Source organism: Lepus europaeus, chromosome X (genome assembly GCF_033115175.1).
Source record: "Lepus europaeus isolate LE1 chromosome X, mLepTim1.pri, whole genome shotgun sequence".
Taxonomy (NCBI): Eukaryota; Metazoa; Chordata; class Mammalia; order Lagomorpha; family Leporidae; genus Lepus; species Lepus europaeus.
In genome coordinates, this window is record NC_084850.1 from 135,104,235 (window position 1) to 135,118,614 (window position 14,380).

The 14,380-nt window shown below is 61.0% G+C and overlaps 2 protein-coding genes across 2 annotated transcripts; one reads left to right on the top strand and one right to left on the bottom strand.

The window, feature by feature from the left end:
• Positions 1-1,545: 1,545 nt before the first annotated feature.
• LOC133753561 (male-specific submandibular salivary gland protein-like) lies at positions 1,546-4,276 on the bottom strand. The gene is made up of 6 exons (XM_062184251.1): positions 4,191-4,276; positions 3,973-4,112; positions 3,581-3,651; positions 2,961-3,071; positions 2,192-2,293; positions 1,546-1,981 (listed from the first exon to the last, which is right to left on the bottom strand). The coding sequence occupies exons 1-6, from the start codon at positions 4,269-4,271 to the stop codon at positions 1,965-1,967; spliced, it is 522 nt and encodes a 173-aa protein (XP_062040235.1). The 5' UTR covers positions 4,272-4,276; the 3' UTR covers positions 1,546-1,964.
• A 7,039-nt stretch (positions 4,277-11,315) lies between these two features.
• Positions 11,316-14,043, top strand: LOC133753438 (lipocalin Cav p 2.0101-like). Its single transcript, XM_062184074.1, has 6 exons — positions 11,316-11,401; positions 11,480-11,619; positions 11,940-12,010; positions 12,509-12,619; positions 13,171-13,272; positions 13,919-14,043. Exons 1-6 carry the CDS (start codon positions 11,321-11,323, stop codon positions 13,933-13,935), a joined length of 522 nt encoding a protein of 173 aa, XP_062040058.1. The 5' UTR covers positions 11,316-11,320; the 3' UTR covers positions 13,936-14,043.
• The last annotated feature ends 337 nt before the right edge of the window (positions 14,044-14,380 follow it).

Sequence of the window (14,380 nt, forward strand, 5' to 3'; positions counted from 1 at the left end):
CTTCCGGCCCTTTTATGCCCATTTCCAGTCACTTCCGGTCTTTGTATACCCATGTCTGGGTACTTCCGGTCCACTTCCGGGTTCTCACAGTCACTTCCCAGGGGTCTCTGGGGGTCCCTGGGGCCTCAGCGGGGACTCCTGTCCATCCCCCATCACCCCTGCCCATCCCCCATCACCCCTGCCCATTCCCTATCACCCCTGTCCGTCACTCAGAGAAAACAAATGTGAATTCCCACACAAGTTTCTGTCAGAAAATCGGCCCCGGGTCCGAGAGGCAACTTTTCTGACAGGGACGCCCGCGGGTTTCTGTCAGAGAAATGCTGCCAGGATCCAAGATGGCGGCCGCTGCTGTCAGAAAATATTTGCCCGGATGGAACCCTGGTGACCAGGATGGAGCCCTGGAGACCAGGATGGAGGCTTAGAGACCCGGATGGAGCCAAGGGGGCGGGGCTCTCCACCAGGGGAGAGCCCTGGTTCGAGGGGGATTCTGAGCCCAGGCGGCTCCTCCCTCCCTCCACTTCCGGGTTACTAAGTAACTTCCGGTCACCTCCAGCCCTTTTATTCCCATTTTCAGTCACTTCCGGACTTTGTATACAAATGTTGGGTACTTCCGGTCCACTTCCGGGTTCCCAGAGTCAGTTCCCAGGGGTCTCTGGGGGTCCCAGGGGCCTCAGCGGGGACTTCTGTCCATCCCCCATCACCCCTGCCCATCCCCCATCACCCCTGTCAATCACTCAGAAAAAAAAAATGTGAATTCCCACACAAGTTTCTGTCAGGAAATCGGCCCCGGGTCCGAGAGGCAACTTTTCTGACAGGGATGCCCACGGGTTTCTGTCAGAGAAATGGTGCCAGGACCCAAGATGGCTGCCGCTGCTGTCAAAAATATTTCCCCGGATGGAGACCTGGGGGACCCGGATGGAGCCCTTGGGACCCGGATTGACCACTGTGAGAAACGAGTTGAGCCCAGGGGACCCAACTGGAGTCTCTGAGAGACCCGGATGGAGCCTTAGAGGCCCGGATGGAGACCAGGTGGAGCCCTGGAGACCTGGATGGAGCCCTGGGAGACCCGGATGGCACAGTGACTGGGGGCACAAGAGCCATGGAGGCCAGAAATTTCTTTCAGAAAGGAAGGGGGGCTCTCAGCCCAGGCGGGGGGAGTACTCAGCTTAGGGGTTGTTTCCCACCCCCACTTCCGGGTTTCTAAGTCACTTCCGGTCAAATTCCGGCCCTTTTATGCCCATTTCCTTCCCTCCCTCCACTTCCGGGTTCCTAAGTCCCTTCCGGTCCACTTCCGGACCTTTTATGCCCATTTCCAGTCACTTCCGGTCTTTGTATCCCCATGTCTGGGTACTTCCGGTCCACTTCCGGGTTCCCACAGTCGCTTCCCAGGGGTCTCTGGGGGGTCCCAGGGGCCTCAGCGGGGACTCCTGTCCATCCCCCATCACCCCTGCCCGTCGCTCAGAGACCTGTCAATCACTCAGGAAAAAAAGTCTTTAATTCCCACACAAGTTTCTGTCAGGAAATCGGCCCCGGGTCCGACAGACAACTTTTCTGACAGGGACGCCCGCGGGTTTCTGTCAGAGAAATGGTGCCAGGACCCAAGATGGCTGCCGCTCCTGTCAGAAAAAATTTGCCAGGATCCAAGATGGCTGCCGCTGCCCTCAGAGATAATGAAAAATAAATTCATGAAACATGAGCGCCCTGTGTGGCGTTGCCTAGCAACCTAGGGCGCCTGCGTGGGGTTTCCTACCCATGTTCCCACGGTCCACGGATTTTCCCACGGTCCCCTGGGTCTCCCCCCCACACACCCAGCTCGCTCTGCCTGTTGACTGAATAATAAAATTCTGGGGACCGTGCCGGGGACGAGTTTATTGCATCAGCGGGAGGCAGGGGGAGCCGGGGACGCTCGATTCCGGAATGTTCTAGAATGTTCCGGAACCTTCTCCGGGGGGGGGCGGGCGTCCTCAGGGCGGACAGGTGTCTGTGGGAGAGAGAGGGGAGACGCCGGGTCAGCGCGGGGTCAGCATGGAGTCAGCACAGGGTCAGCGCAGGGTCAGCCCAGGGTCAGTGCGGGGTCAGCGCCTGGTCAGCGCAGGGTCAGCGCGGGGTCAGAGCGGGGTCAGCGCGGGGTCAACCCAGGGTCAACCCAGGGTCAGCGCAGGGTCAGTGCGGGTCAACCCGGAAGCCTCACCCGTGTCGCCCACGCGCAGGATGTTCTCCCGTGGGATCCCGTGCTGCTCCGTGAGCCTCTCGAACTCCGCCATCCGCTCCTCGTGCATGACCCGCAACCTGACTGTGGCCAGAATGGGCGCCGACTGTGTACGCTTGCTCTAGCGGGCACAGACTGCATACGCTCGCCCCGTCTAGCGGGTGTCGACTGAATACATTTGCTTTATCTAGTGGGCGCTGACTGTATACGCTTGCTCTAGTGGGTGCCGACTGTATACACTCACTGTATCCAGTAGACGCCGACTGTATACGCCTGCCCCAGCCAGCAGGCGCCGACAGTATACGCTCGCTTTACAGTTTAGTGGGCGCCGACTGTATACACTCAGTGTATGTAGTAGACGCTGACTGTATACGCCCACCCCAGCTAGCAGGCGCTGACTGTATATGCTTTTTTTATATAGTGGGCGCCAACTGTATACACTCGCTTTATAGAGTGGGCGCCAACTGTATACACTAGAGTTATATAGTATGCGCTGACTGTATACACTCACTGTATCTAGTAGATGCCGACTGTATACGCCTGCCCCAGCTAGTGGGCGCCGACTGTATGCGCTCAGTCTATATAATGGGCACCAGCTGTATATGCTCGCTCCACATAGTGGGCGCCAACTGTATACCCATGGCCGTGCAGCCCCCCTTTCCCTGTATACAGTCGGGGTCAGACTCTCGGGTCGCGGTGCGTGTCCCTAGTGGGCGCCGGCTGTATACATGTGTGCGTGAGGGGGGCTCACCAAAGAGGAAGCTGGTGCGGGTGGCGGTGCCGTTGGGCCCCCTGTTCCTGTTGATGACGACGAGCCGGTCGGGGTCCTCGCCCAGGAGCTTGAAGTGGTTCTGGCCCTCGACTGTAGGGAGAGAGGGGGGTGTGCGGGATGAGCCGGGGCATGCTGGGACATTCCGGGGTTGTCTGGAACATTCTAGAACGTTGTAGAACAGCATGGAACCTTCCGGAACATCCTGGGGTTGTCTGGAACATGGCCGTCTGGAACATTCCAGAACATCGAGGCGCTGCCTGGGGCATTCTGGGACAACCTGGGCTTGTCTGGAACATTCTAGAACACCATGGAACCTTCCGGAACCTTTCCGGAACATCCTGGGATTCTGTGGGGCATGACCGTCTGGGACATTCTAGAACATTCTAGAGCACCGAGGTGCAGTCTGTGGCATTCTGGGACATCCAGGGGTTGTCTGGAACGTTCTAGAACGTTCTAGAACACCGTGGAACCTTCCGGAACATTCCGGAACATCCTGGGATGGTCTGGAGCGTGGCCGTCCGGGACGTTCTAGAACATTCCAGCGCGTCTCCGGGACGTCCTAGAACACCACGGAACACTCCGGAACGCCCCGTACTCACACTCAGTGATGTAGCCGCCGTCTGCGTCCTTCCGGGCCAGGACCGTGTGCGGGGTGCAGACCGTGTTCTTCCTGAACAAGAGACCAGGAACATGGCCACTCGCTGTGGGCTCCACTGCTCCTGTCTGCTCTCCCTCTGGGCTCGCCTGGTCCCCCCTGGCCTGCTCTTTGACTCTGGGATCGGCTGGCCCTGTCTGCTCTCTCCCAGCTCCGTGACTCCCCTCTAGCCCGCCTGCTCTCTGACTCTGGGCTCGATGACTCCTGTCTGCTCTCTCGCTCTCTCTGGGATCTCTGGGCTCGGCTGCTCCTGGCTTCCCTGTTCTCTGGGCTCGATTGCTCCCCCTGGCTCTCTGTCTCTGGCCTCTCCTGTCTGCCCTGGCCCCGCCCCCTCACCTGACATAGAAGAAGACGTTCAGGGCGTTGCAGCCCTCCTGGCACTCAATATGGCGGAGCAGCATGCGGTGCGGCCCCCCCTCCTGGACCTGGTCCAGGTTGTCGGCGGCGACGGCGAAGGTGCGCCAGGGCCCCGAGATCTGGGAGGCGAAGAAATGACGCGAATGAATGATATGGCCACAGACACAGCGCGAGTGTGTGATGTGAAGTCAGGATACCTGGGCGGGGTCGACGTCGGCGCAGGCCACGCCCACCGCGAGGGCGAGGAGGAGAGCCTTCGTCACCGTCCTCATCTTCATCGCCATCGTCTTCATCATTGTCTGAGCCGGCGGGGACCGGGCGTCTATTTATAGCCGGGGCTGGGGGGCGGGGTGGGCGGGGCCCGGGTTGTCACGTGATGTGTGTGTGTGTGTGCAAATGTCAGCCGGGCCGCGCGCCAACTCGCCCACGTCGTCCAGCCGGGGAATTTCCACTCGGACCCGGGGCCCAGAATCCCCCACGTTGGCCGGCTCGGCGCCGTTCCGGAACCTTCCGGAACATTCCGGAACATCATGGCCGCCACGGAGCGCGTCCTGGGCCGTCGGGGGCCCTCGGGGACGTGGTCAGAACGGTTTCTAGAAAGTTCCGGCTCCCGGCCAAGGACACAGACCGGCTTGGACCGGTTCCACAGCCTGGAATCCTCTCATCCCGGTCTCTGCTCCGCCCGCCCCAGGGCTCAGGCCGGCTCCGGCCAGAACAAACCGGCCAGGGGGGCGCGGGCGGGGCCCCTCCGAGACCACCCGGGGTCGGATCTGGGACGTCCCGGGGCGCCCGGCTGTCCGCAATGTTCCGGAATGTGGGGGAATGTTCTCCCGGGAAATCCGTCTTCCTGACAGAGGCGCCCAGGGGGAAAAATGTGAATTCCCACACACGTTTCTGTCAGGAAATCGGCCCCGGGTCCGAGAGACGACTTTTCTGACAGGGACACCCGCGGGTTTCTGTCAGACATGGTGCCAGGACCCAAGATGGCTGCCGCTGCCGTCAGAAATATTTGCCCGGATGGAGCCCTGGAAACCCGGATGGAGCCTGTGAGAACCGAATTGAGCCCAGGGGACCCGGATGGAGCGTTAGAGACCCGGATTGACCCCTGAGAGACCCGGATGGAGACTTAGAGACCCTGATGAAACCCTAGAGGCCCGCATGGAGTCCTGGGGACCCGGATGGCACATGGACTGGGGATACAAGAGCCACTGAGGCCGGAAATTTCTTTCAGAAAGGAAGGGGGACTCTCAGCCCAGGCGGGGGGAGTTCTGAGCTCAAGGAGGTCCTTCCCCCCCTCCACTTCCGGGTTCCTAAGTCAATTCCGGTCCACTGGCTGCCCTTTTCTACCCATTACAGTCACTTCCGGTCTTTTTAGACCAACGTCTGGGTACTTCCGGTCCACTTCCGGGTTCTCACAGTCACTTCCCAGGGGTCTCTGGGGGTCCCAGGGGCCTCAGCGGGGACTCCTGTCCATCCCCCATCACCCCTGCCCATCCCCCATCATCCCTCTCCATCACTCAGAGACCTGTCAATCACTCAGGAAAAAAAAAGTGAATTCCCACACAAGTTTCTGTCAGGAAATCGGTCCCGGGTTCGAATGACAACTTTTCTGACAGGGACGCCCGTGGGTTTCTGTCAGACAAATGTTGCCAGGACCCAAGATGGCTACCGCGGTTGTCAGAAATATTTCCCCGGATGGAGCCCTGGGGACCCGGATGAAATGCTAGAGGCCCGGATCATCATGGACTGGGGGCACAAGAGCCATGGAGCCCGGAAATTTCTTTCAGAAAGATGGGCGGGGCTCTCAGTCCTGGCGGGGAGAGTTCTGAGCTCAGGGGGGCCCTCCCCTCCCCCACTTCCATGTTCCCAGGTCACTTCCGGTCACCTCCGGACCTTTTATGCCCATTCCCAGAGCCCCACCCGATCGGCTGGAGGTTTCCACAGCCCCCAGAGACGGGCACGGGACGTCCCGCAGCGGCCACGCCCCCTCGGCGCCCGGGCCGTGTGTGTTGGGTAAATGTCACCCAGGCCGGGCGCCAGGACGCCCGTGGTGCCCGGCCGGGGAATTTCCACTCGGACCCGGGGCCCAGAATCCCCCGCGTCGGCCGGCTCGGCGCCGTTCTGGAACGTTCCGGAACATTCCGGAACATCATGGCCGCCACGGAGCGCGTCCTGGGCCGTCAGGGGGCCCTCGGGGACGTGGTCAGAACGGTTTCTAGAAAGTTCCGGCTCCCGGCCAAGGACACAGACCGGCTTGGACCGGTTCCACAGCCTGGAATCCTCTCATCCCGGTCTCTGCTCCACCCGCCCCAGGGCTCAGGCCGGCTCCGGCCAGAACAAACCGGCCAGGGGGGCGCGGGCGGGGCCCCTCCGAGACCCCCCGGGGTCGGATCTGGGACGTCTCGGGGCGCCCGGCTGTCCGGAATGTTCCGGAATGTGGGGGAATGTTCTCCCGGGAAATCCGTCTTCCTGACAGAGGCGCCCAGGGAAAAAAAATGTGAATTCCCACACACGTTTCTGTCAGGAAATCGGCCCCGGGTCCGAGAGGCAACTTTTCTGACAGGGACGCCCGCGGGTTTCTGTCAGAGAAATGGTGCCAGGACCCAAGATGGCTGCCGCTGCCGTCAGAAATATTTCCCCGGATGGAGCCCTGGGACTCGGATGGCACATGGACTGGGGGCACAAGAGCCATGGAGGCCGGAAATTTCTTTCAGAAAGGAAGGGGGGCTCTCAGCCCAGGCGGGGGGAGTTCTGAGCGATGGACAGCGGTGATGGGGGATGGGCAGGAGTTCCTGCTGAGTTCCCTGAGACCCCCCAGAGACCCCTAGGGACCAACAGAGACCCCTGGGAGGTGACTGAGAACCCGGAAGTGGACCGGAAGTACCCGGATATGGGTATACAGAGACCGGAAGTGACTGGAAATGGGCATAAAAGGGCCGGAGGTGAACAGGAAGTGACTTAGGAACCCGGAAGTGGAGGGAGGGAGGACGCCCCTGAGCTCATATCTCCCCCTACCTGGGCTGAGAGCCCCCCTTCCTTTCTGAAAGAAATTTCCAGCCTCCATTGCTCTTGTTCCGCCAGTCCCTGTGCCATCCGGGTCCCCAGGGCTCCACTTGGTCTCCATCTGGTCCTCTAAGGCTGCATCCGGGTCCCCCAGGGCTCCATCCGGGTCTCTAGGGTTTCATCAGGGTCCCTAGGACTGAATCCGGTTCTCATAGGGGTCAATACTGGTCTCTAAGGCTCCATCAGGGTCCCCAGGGCTCCATCCGGGTCTCTCAGGGGCTCCATCCTAGTCCCCAGGGCTCCATCCGGGGAAATATTTCTGACGGCAGTGGCAGCCATCTTGGGTCCTGGCCACATTTCTCTGACAGAAACCCGCGGGCGTCCCTGTCAGAAAACTTGTCTTTCGGATTCAGGGCCGATTTCCTGACAGAAACTTGTGTGGGAATTCACATTTTTTTTTCTGAGTGATTGACAGGGGTGATGGGGGATGGGCAGGGGTGATGGGGAATGGGCAGGGGTGATGGGTGACGGATAGGTGTAACCGCTGAGGTCCCTGGGACCCCCAGAGTCGCCCAGGGACCAACAGGGACCCCTGGGAACTGACTCTGGGAACCCAGAAGTGGACCGGAAGTACCAAACATTTGTATACAAAGTCCGGAAGTGACTGGAAATGGGAATAAAAGGGCTGGAGGTGACCGGAAGTTACTGAGTAACCCGGAAGTGGAGGGAGGGAGGAGCCGCCTGGGCTCAGAACCCTCCTCGAACCAGGGAACAGGGACCTGTCCCCTGGTGGAGAGCCCCGCCCCCTTGACTCCATCCGGGTCTCTAAGCCTCCATCCTGTTCTCCAGGGCTCCATCCTGGTCCCCAGGGTTCCATCCGGGCAAATTTTTCTGACAGCAGCGGCCGCCATCTTGGGTCCTGGCAACATTTCTCTGACAGAAACCCGCGGGCGTCCCTGTCAGAAAAGTCGTCTCTCGGTCCCGGGGCCGATTTCCTGACAGAAACGTGTGTGGGAATTCACATTTTTTTTCCCTGAGCGCCTCTGTCAGGAAGACGGATTTCCCGGGAGAACATTCCCCCACATTCCGGAACATTCCAGACAGCCGGGCGCCCCGGGACGTCCCAGATCCGACCCCGGGTGGTCTCGGAGGGGCCCCGCCCTCGCCCCCTGGCCGGTTTGTTCTGGCCGGAGCCGGCCTGAGCCCTGGGGCGGGCGGAGCAGAGACCGGGATGAGAGGATTCCAGGCTGTGGAACCGGTCCAAGCCGGTCTGTGTCCTTGGCCGGGAGCCGGAACTTTCTAGAAACCGTTCTGACCACGTCCCCGAGGGCCCCCTGACGGCCCAGGACGCGCTCCGTGGCGGCCATGATGTTCCGGAATGTTCCGGAACGTTCCAGAACAGCGCCGTGCCGGCCGACGCGGGGGATTCTGGGCCCCGGGTCCGAGTGGAAATTCCCTGGCCGGGCGCCGTGGGCGAGTTGGCGCCCGGCCCGGCTGACATTTACCCAGCGCGCACGGCCCGGGCATCGAGGGGGCGTGGCTGCTGCGGGCCGTCCCGTGCCCGTCTCCGGGGGCCGGGGAAATCTCCAGCCGATCGGGTGGGGCTCTGGGAATGGCCAAAAAAATGGCCGGAGTTGACCGGAAGTGACCCTGGAACCCGGAAGTGGGGGAGGGCAGGACCCCTCTGAGCTCAGATCTCCCCCCGCCTGGGCTGAGAGCCCCCCTTCCATTCTGAAACAAATTTCCGGCCTCCATGGCTCTTGGGCCCCAGTCCCTGTGCCATCCGGGTCCCCAGGGCTCCATCCGGGTAAATTTTTGTGACAGCAGCGGCAGCCATCTTGGATCCTGGCAGCATTTCTGACAGAAACCCGCGGGCGTCCCTGTCAGAAAAGTTGTCTGTCGGACCCAGGGCTGATTTCCTGACAGAAACGTGTGTGGGAATTAATTTTTTTTTTCCTGAGTGATGGACAGCGGTGATGGGGGATGGGCAGAAGTCCCCGCCGAGAACCCTGGGACCCCCCAGAGACCCCTAGGGACCAACAGAGACCCCTTGGAAGTGACTGAGAACCCGGAAGTGGACCGGAAGTACCCGGATATGGGTATACAGAGACCGGAAGTGACTGGAAATGGGCATAAAAGGGCCAGAGGTGAACAGGAAGTGGCTTAGGAACCCGGAAGTGGACGGAGGGAAGGACCCCCCTTAGCTCAGATCTCCCCCTACCTGGGCTGAGAGCCCCCCTTCCTTTCTGAAAGCAATTTCCAGCCTCCATTGCTCTTGTTCCGCCAGTCCCTGTGCCATCCGGGTCCCCAGGGCTCCACCTGGTCTCCATCTGGGCCTCTAAGGCTGCATCCGGGTCCCCCAGGGCTCCATCCGGGTCTCTAGGGTTTCATCAGGGTCCCTAGGGCTAAATACGGTTCTCATAGGGGTCAATACAGGTCTCTAAGGCTCCATCCGGGTCTCCCAGGGAGCTCCATCCGGGTCTCTCAGGGGGTCCATCCTGGTCCCCAGGGCTCCATCTGGGAAAATTTTTCTGACGCAGTGGCAGCCATCTTGGATCCTGGCACCACTTCTCTGACAGAAACCCGCGAGCGTCCCTGTCAGAAAAGTTGCCTCTCGGACCCGGGGCCGATTTCCTGACAGAAACTTGTGTGGGAATTCACATTTTTTTTTCCTCAGAGATTGACAGGTCTCTGAGTGATGGACAGGGGTGATGGGGGATGGGCAGGAGGCCCCTGGGACCCCAAGAGATCCCTAGGGCCCAGCATTGACCCCTGGGAAGTGACTGTGAGAACCCGGAAGTGGACCGGAAGTACCCAGTAGTGGGTATAAAAGACTGGAAGTGACTGGGAATGGGCATAAAAGGGCCGGAAATGCACCGGAAGTGACCTGAGAACCCGGAAGTGGTGGAGGGAGGTCACCCCCTGAGCTCAGAACTCCCGCCCCCTGGGCTGAGAGCCCCCCTTTCTGTCTGAAAGTAATTTCTGGGCTCCATGGCTTTTGTGCCCCAGTCCCTGTGCCATCTGGGTCCCCAGGCCTCCATCCGGGTACCCAGGGGCTCCATCCGGGCAAATATTTCTCACAGCAGTGACCGCCATCTTGGGTCCTGGCAAAATTTCTGACAGAAACCCACGGGCGTCCCTGTCAGACAAGTTGTCTGTCGGACCCGGGGCCGATTTCCTGACAGAAACTTGTATGGAAATTCACATTTTTTTTTACTGAGTGATTGACAGGTCTCTGAGTGATGGGCAGGAGTGATGGGGGATCAACAGGGGTGATGGGGGATGGGCAGGAGTCCCCGCTGAGGCCTCAGGGACCCCCGAGACCCCTGGGAAGTGACTGTGGGAACCCGGAAGTGTACCGGAAGTACTCAGACATGGGTATAGAAAGACCGGAAGTTACTGGAAATCTGTATAAAAGGGCCAAAAATGGAATGGAAGTGAATTAAGAACCCAGAAGTGGGGGAGGGAAGGACTCCCCTGAGCTCAGAACTCCCCCGCCTGGGCTGAGAGTCCCCCTCCTTTCTGAAAGAAATTTCCGGCCTCCATGGCTCTTGTGCCCCCAGTCCTGTGCCATCAGGGTCCCCAGGGCTCCATCTGGGCAAATATTTCTGAAAGCAGTGGCCGCCATCTTGGATCCTGGCCACATTTCTCTGACAGAAACCCGCGGGCATCCCTGTCAGAAAAGTCGTCTCTCGGACCCGGGGCCGATTTCCTGACAGAAACGTGTGTGGGAATTCACATTTTTCCCCCTGGGCGCCTCTGTCAGGAAGACGGATTTCCCGGGAGAACATTCCCCCACATTCCGGAACATTGCGGACAGCCGGGCGCCCCGGGACGTCCCAGATCCGACCCCGGGTGGTCTCGGAGGGGCCCCGCCCGCGCCCCCCAGGCCGGTTTGTTCTGGCCGGAGCCGGCCTGAGCCCTGGGGCGGGTGGAGCAGAGACCGGGATGAGAGGATTCCAGGCTGTGGAACCGGTCCAAGCCGGTCTGTGTCCTTGGCCGGGAGCCGGAACTTTCTAGAAACCGTTCTGACCACGTCCCCGAGGGCCCCCTGACGGCCCAGGACACGCTCCGTGGCGGCCATGATGTTCCGGAACGTTCCGGAACTGCGCCGAGCCGGCCGACGCGGGGGATTCTGGGCCCCGGGTCCGAGTGGAAATTCCCCGGCTGGACGCTGTGGGCGAGTTGGCGCCCGGCCCGGCTGACATTTGCACACACATACACACACACGTGACAACCCGGGCCCCGCCCACCCCGCCCCCAGCCCCGGCTATAAATAGACGCCCGGTCCCCGCCGGCTCAGACAATGATGAAGACAATGGCGATGAAGATGACGACGGTGACGAAGGCTCTCCTCCTCATCCTCGCGGTGGGCGTGGCCTGCGCCGACGTCGACCCCGCCCAGGTAAACTGACTTCGCATCCCGCACGCGCGCGGTGTCGGCGGCCATATCATTCATTCGCGTCATTTCTTCGCCTCCCAGATCTCGGGGCCCTGGCGCACCTTCGCCGTCGCCGCCGACAACCTGGACCAGGTCCAGGAGGGGGGGCCGCACCGCATGCTGCTCCGCCATGTTGAGTGCCAGGAGGGCTGCAACGCCCTGAACGTCTTCTTCTACGTCAGGTGAGGGGGCGGGGCCAGGGCAGACAGGAGAGGCCAGAGACAGAGAGCCAGGGGGAGCAATCGAGCCCAGAGAACAGGGAAGCCAGGAGCAGCGAAGCCCAGAGATCGCAGAGAGAGCGAGAGAGCAGACAGCAGTCATCGAGCCCAGAGTCAGAGAGCAGGCGGGCAGAGGGGAGTCACGGAGCTGAGACAGAGCAGACAGGGCCAGCCGATCCCAGAGTCAAAGAGCAGGCCAGGGGGGACCAGGCGAGCCCAGAGGGAGAGCAGACAGGAGCAGTGGAGCCCACAGCGAGCGGCCATGTTCCTGGTCTCTTGTTCAGGAAGAACAAGGTCTGCACCCCACACACGGTCGAGGCCCGGAAGGACGCAGACGGCGTCTACACCGCTGAGTGTGAGTACGGGACGTTCCGGAGTGTTCCGTGGTGTTCTAGAACGTCCCGGAGACGCACTGGAATGTTCTAGAACCTCCCGGACGGCCACGCTCCAGACCATCCCAGGATGTTCCGGAAGGTTCCACGGTGTTCTAGAACGTTCTAGAACGTTCCAGACAACCCCTGGATGTCCCAGAATGCCCCAGACTGCACCTCGGTGCTCTAGAATGTTCTAGAATGTCCCAGACGGTCACGCCCCACAGAATCCCAGGATGTTCCGGAATGTTCCGGAAGGTTCCATGGTGTTCTAGAATGTTCCAGACAATATCTGGGTGTCCCGGAATGCCCCAGGCAGCGCCTCGATGTTCCGGAATGTTCTAGACGGCCATGTTCCAGACAACCCCAGGATGTTCCGGAAGGTTCCATGGTGTTCTACAACGTTCTAGAACGTTCCAGACAACCCCGGAATGTCCCAGCATGCCCCGGCACATCCCGCACACCCCCCTCTCTCCCTACAGTCGAGGGCCAGAACTACTTCCAGCTCCTGGGCGAGGACCCCGACAGCCTCGTCGTCATCAACAGGAACAGGGGGCCCAACGGCACCGCCACCCGCACCAGCTTCCTCTTTGGTGAGCCCCCCTCACGCACACATGTATACAGCTGGCGCCCACTAGGGACACGCACCGCGACCGGAGAGTCTGACCCCGACTGTATACAGGGAAAGGGGGGCTGCACGGCCATGCGTATACAGTCGGCGCCCACTATGTAGAGCGAGCATATACAGCTGGCGCCCATTATATAGACTGAGCGCATACAGTCGGCGCCCACTAGCTGGGGCAGGCGTATACAGTCGGCATCTACTAGATACAGTGAGTGTATACAGTCGGCGCATACTATATAACTCTAGTGCCCACTCTGTAAAGTGAGTGTATACAGTGGGCGCCCCTATATAGAAAAAGCATATACAGTTGGCACCTGCCGGCTGGGGCGGGCGTATACAGTCGGCGTCTACTGGATACAGTGAGTGTATACAGTTGGCGCCCACTAGAGCAAGCGTATACAGTTGGCGCCAACTAGATAAAGCAAGTGTATTCAGTCGTCACCCGCTAGATGGGGCGAGCATATGCAGTCGGCGCCTGCTAGAGCGAGCGTACACAGTCGGCGCCCACTCTGGCCACAGTCAGGTTGAAGGTCATGCACGAGGAGCGGATGGCGGAGTTCGCGAGGCTCACGGAGCAGCACGGGATCCCGCGGGAGAACATCCTGCGCGTGGGCGACACGGGTGAGGCTTCCGGGCTGACCCCGCGCTGAACCGGCGCTGACCCTGCGCTGACCCCATGCTGACCCTGCGCTGACCCTGTGCTGACCCCGCGCTGACCCGGCTCTGACCCCGCGCTGACCCCACTCTGACCCTGCGCTGACCCCGCGCTGACCCGGCGCTGACCCTGCGCTGACCCCGCGCTGACCCGGCTCTGACCCCGCGCTGACCCCACTCTGACCCCGCGCTGACCCGGCGCTGACCCCACGCTGACCCTGTGCTGACCCCGCGCTGACTCGGTGCTGACCCCGCTCTGACCTGGCGCTGACCCGGCGCTGACCCCAGCTGAGCCTGCGCTGACCCTGCGCTGACCCCGCGCTGACCCTGTGCTGACCCTGCACTGACCCCGCGCTGACCCCGCTCTGACCCTGCACTGACCCCGCGCTGACCCCGTGCTGACCCTGCGCTGACTCGGCGCTGACCCGGCTGAGCCTGCGCTGACCCTGCGCTGACACTGTGCTGACCCCGCGCTGACCCGGCTCTGACCCTGCGCTGACCCCAGATGACATGCGCTGACCCTGCGCTGACCCCGCGCTGACCCTGTGCTGACTCCATGCTGACCCCGCGCTGACCCTGTGCTGACCCGGCGTCTCCCCTCTCTCTCCCACAGACACCTGTCCGCCCTGAGGACGCCCGCCCCCCCCGGAGAAGGTTCCGGAACATTCTAGAACATTCCGGAATCGAGCGTCCCCGGCTGCCCCTCCTTCCCGCTGATGCAATAAACTCGTCCCCAGCATGGTCCCCGGATTTTTATTATTCAGTCAACAGGCAGAGCGAGCTGGGTGTGTGGGGGGGAGACCCAGGGGACTGTGGGAAAATCCGTGGACCGTGGGAACATGGGTAGGAAACCCCGAGCAGGCACCCTCGGTTGCTAGGCAATGCCACACAGGGCGCTCATGTTTCATGAATTTGTTTTTCATTTTCTGTTTGGGCAGCGGCAGCCATCTTGGATCCTGGCAAATTTTTTTTGACATGAGTGGCAGCCATATTGCTGTCTGTCACTGTGTTTTTGGCCATCAGTGGCTGCCATCTTGGATCTTGGCATTTTTTTTTTTTATTTCAGTGGCCGCCA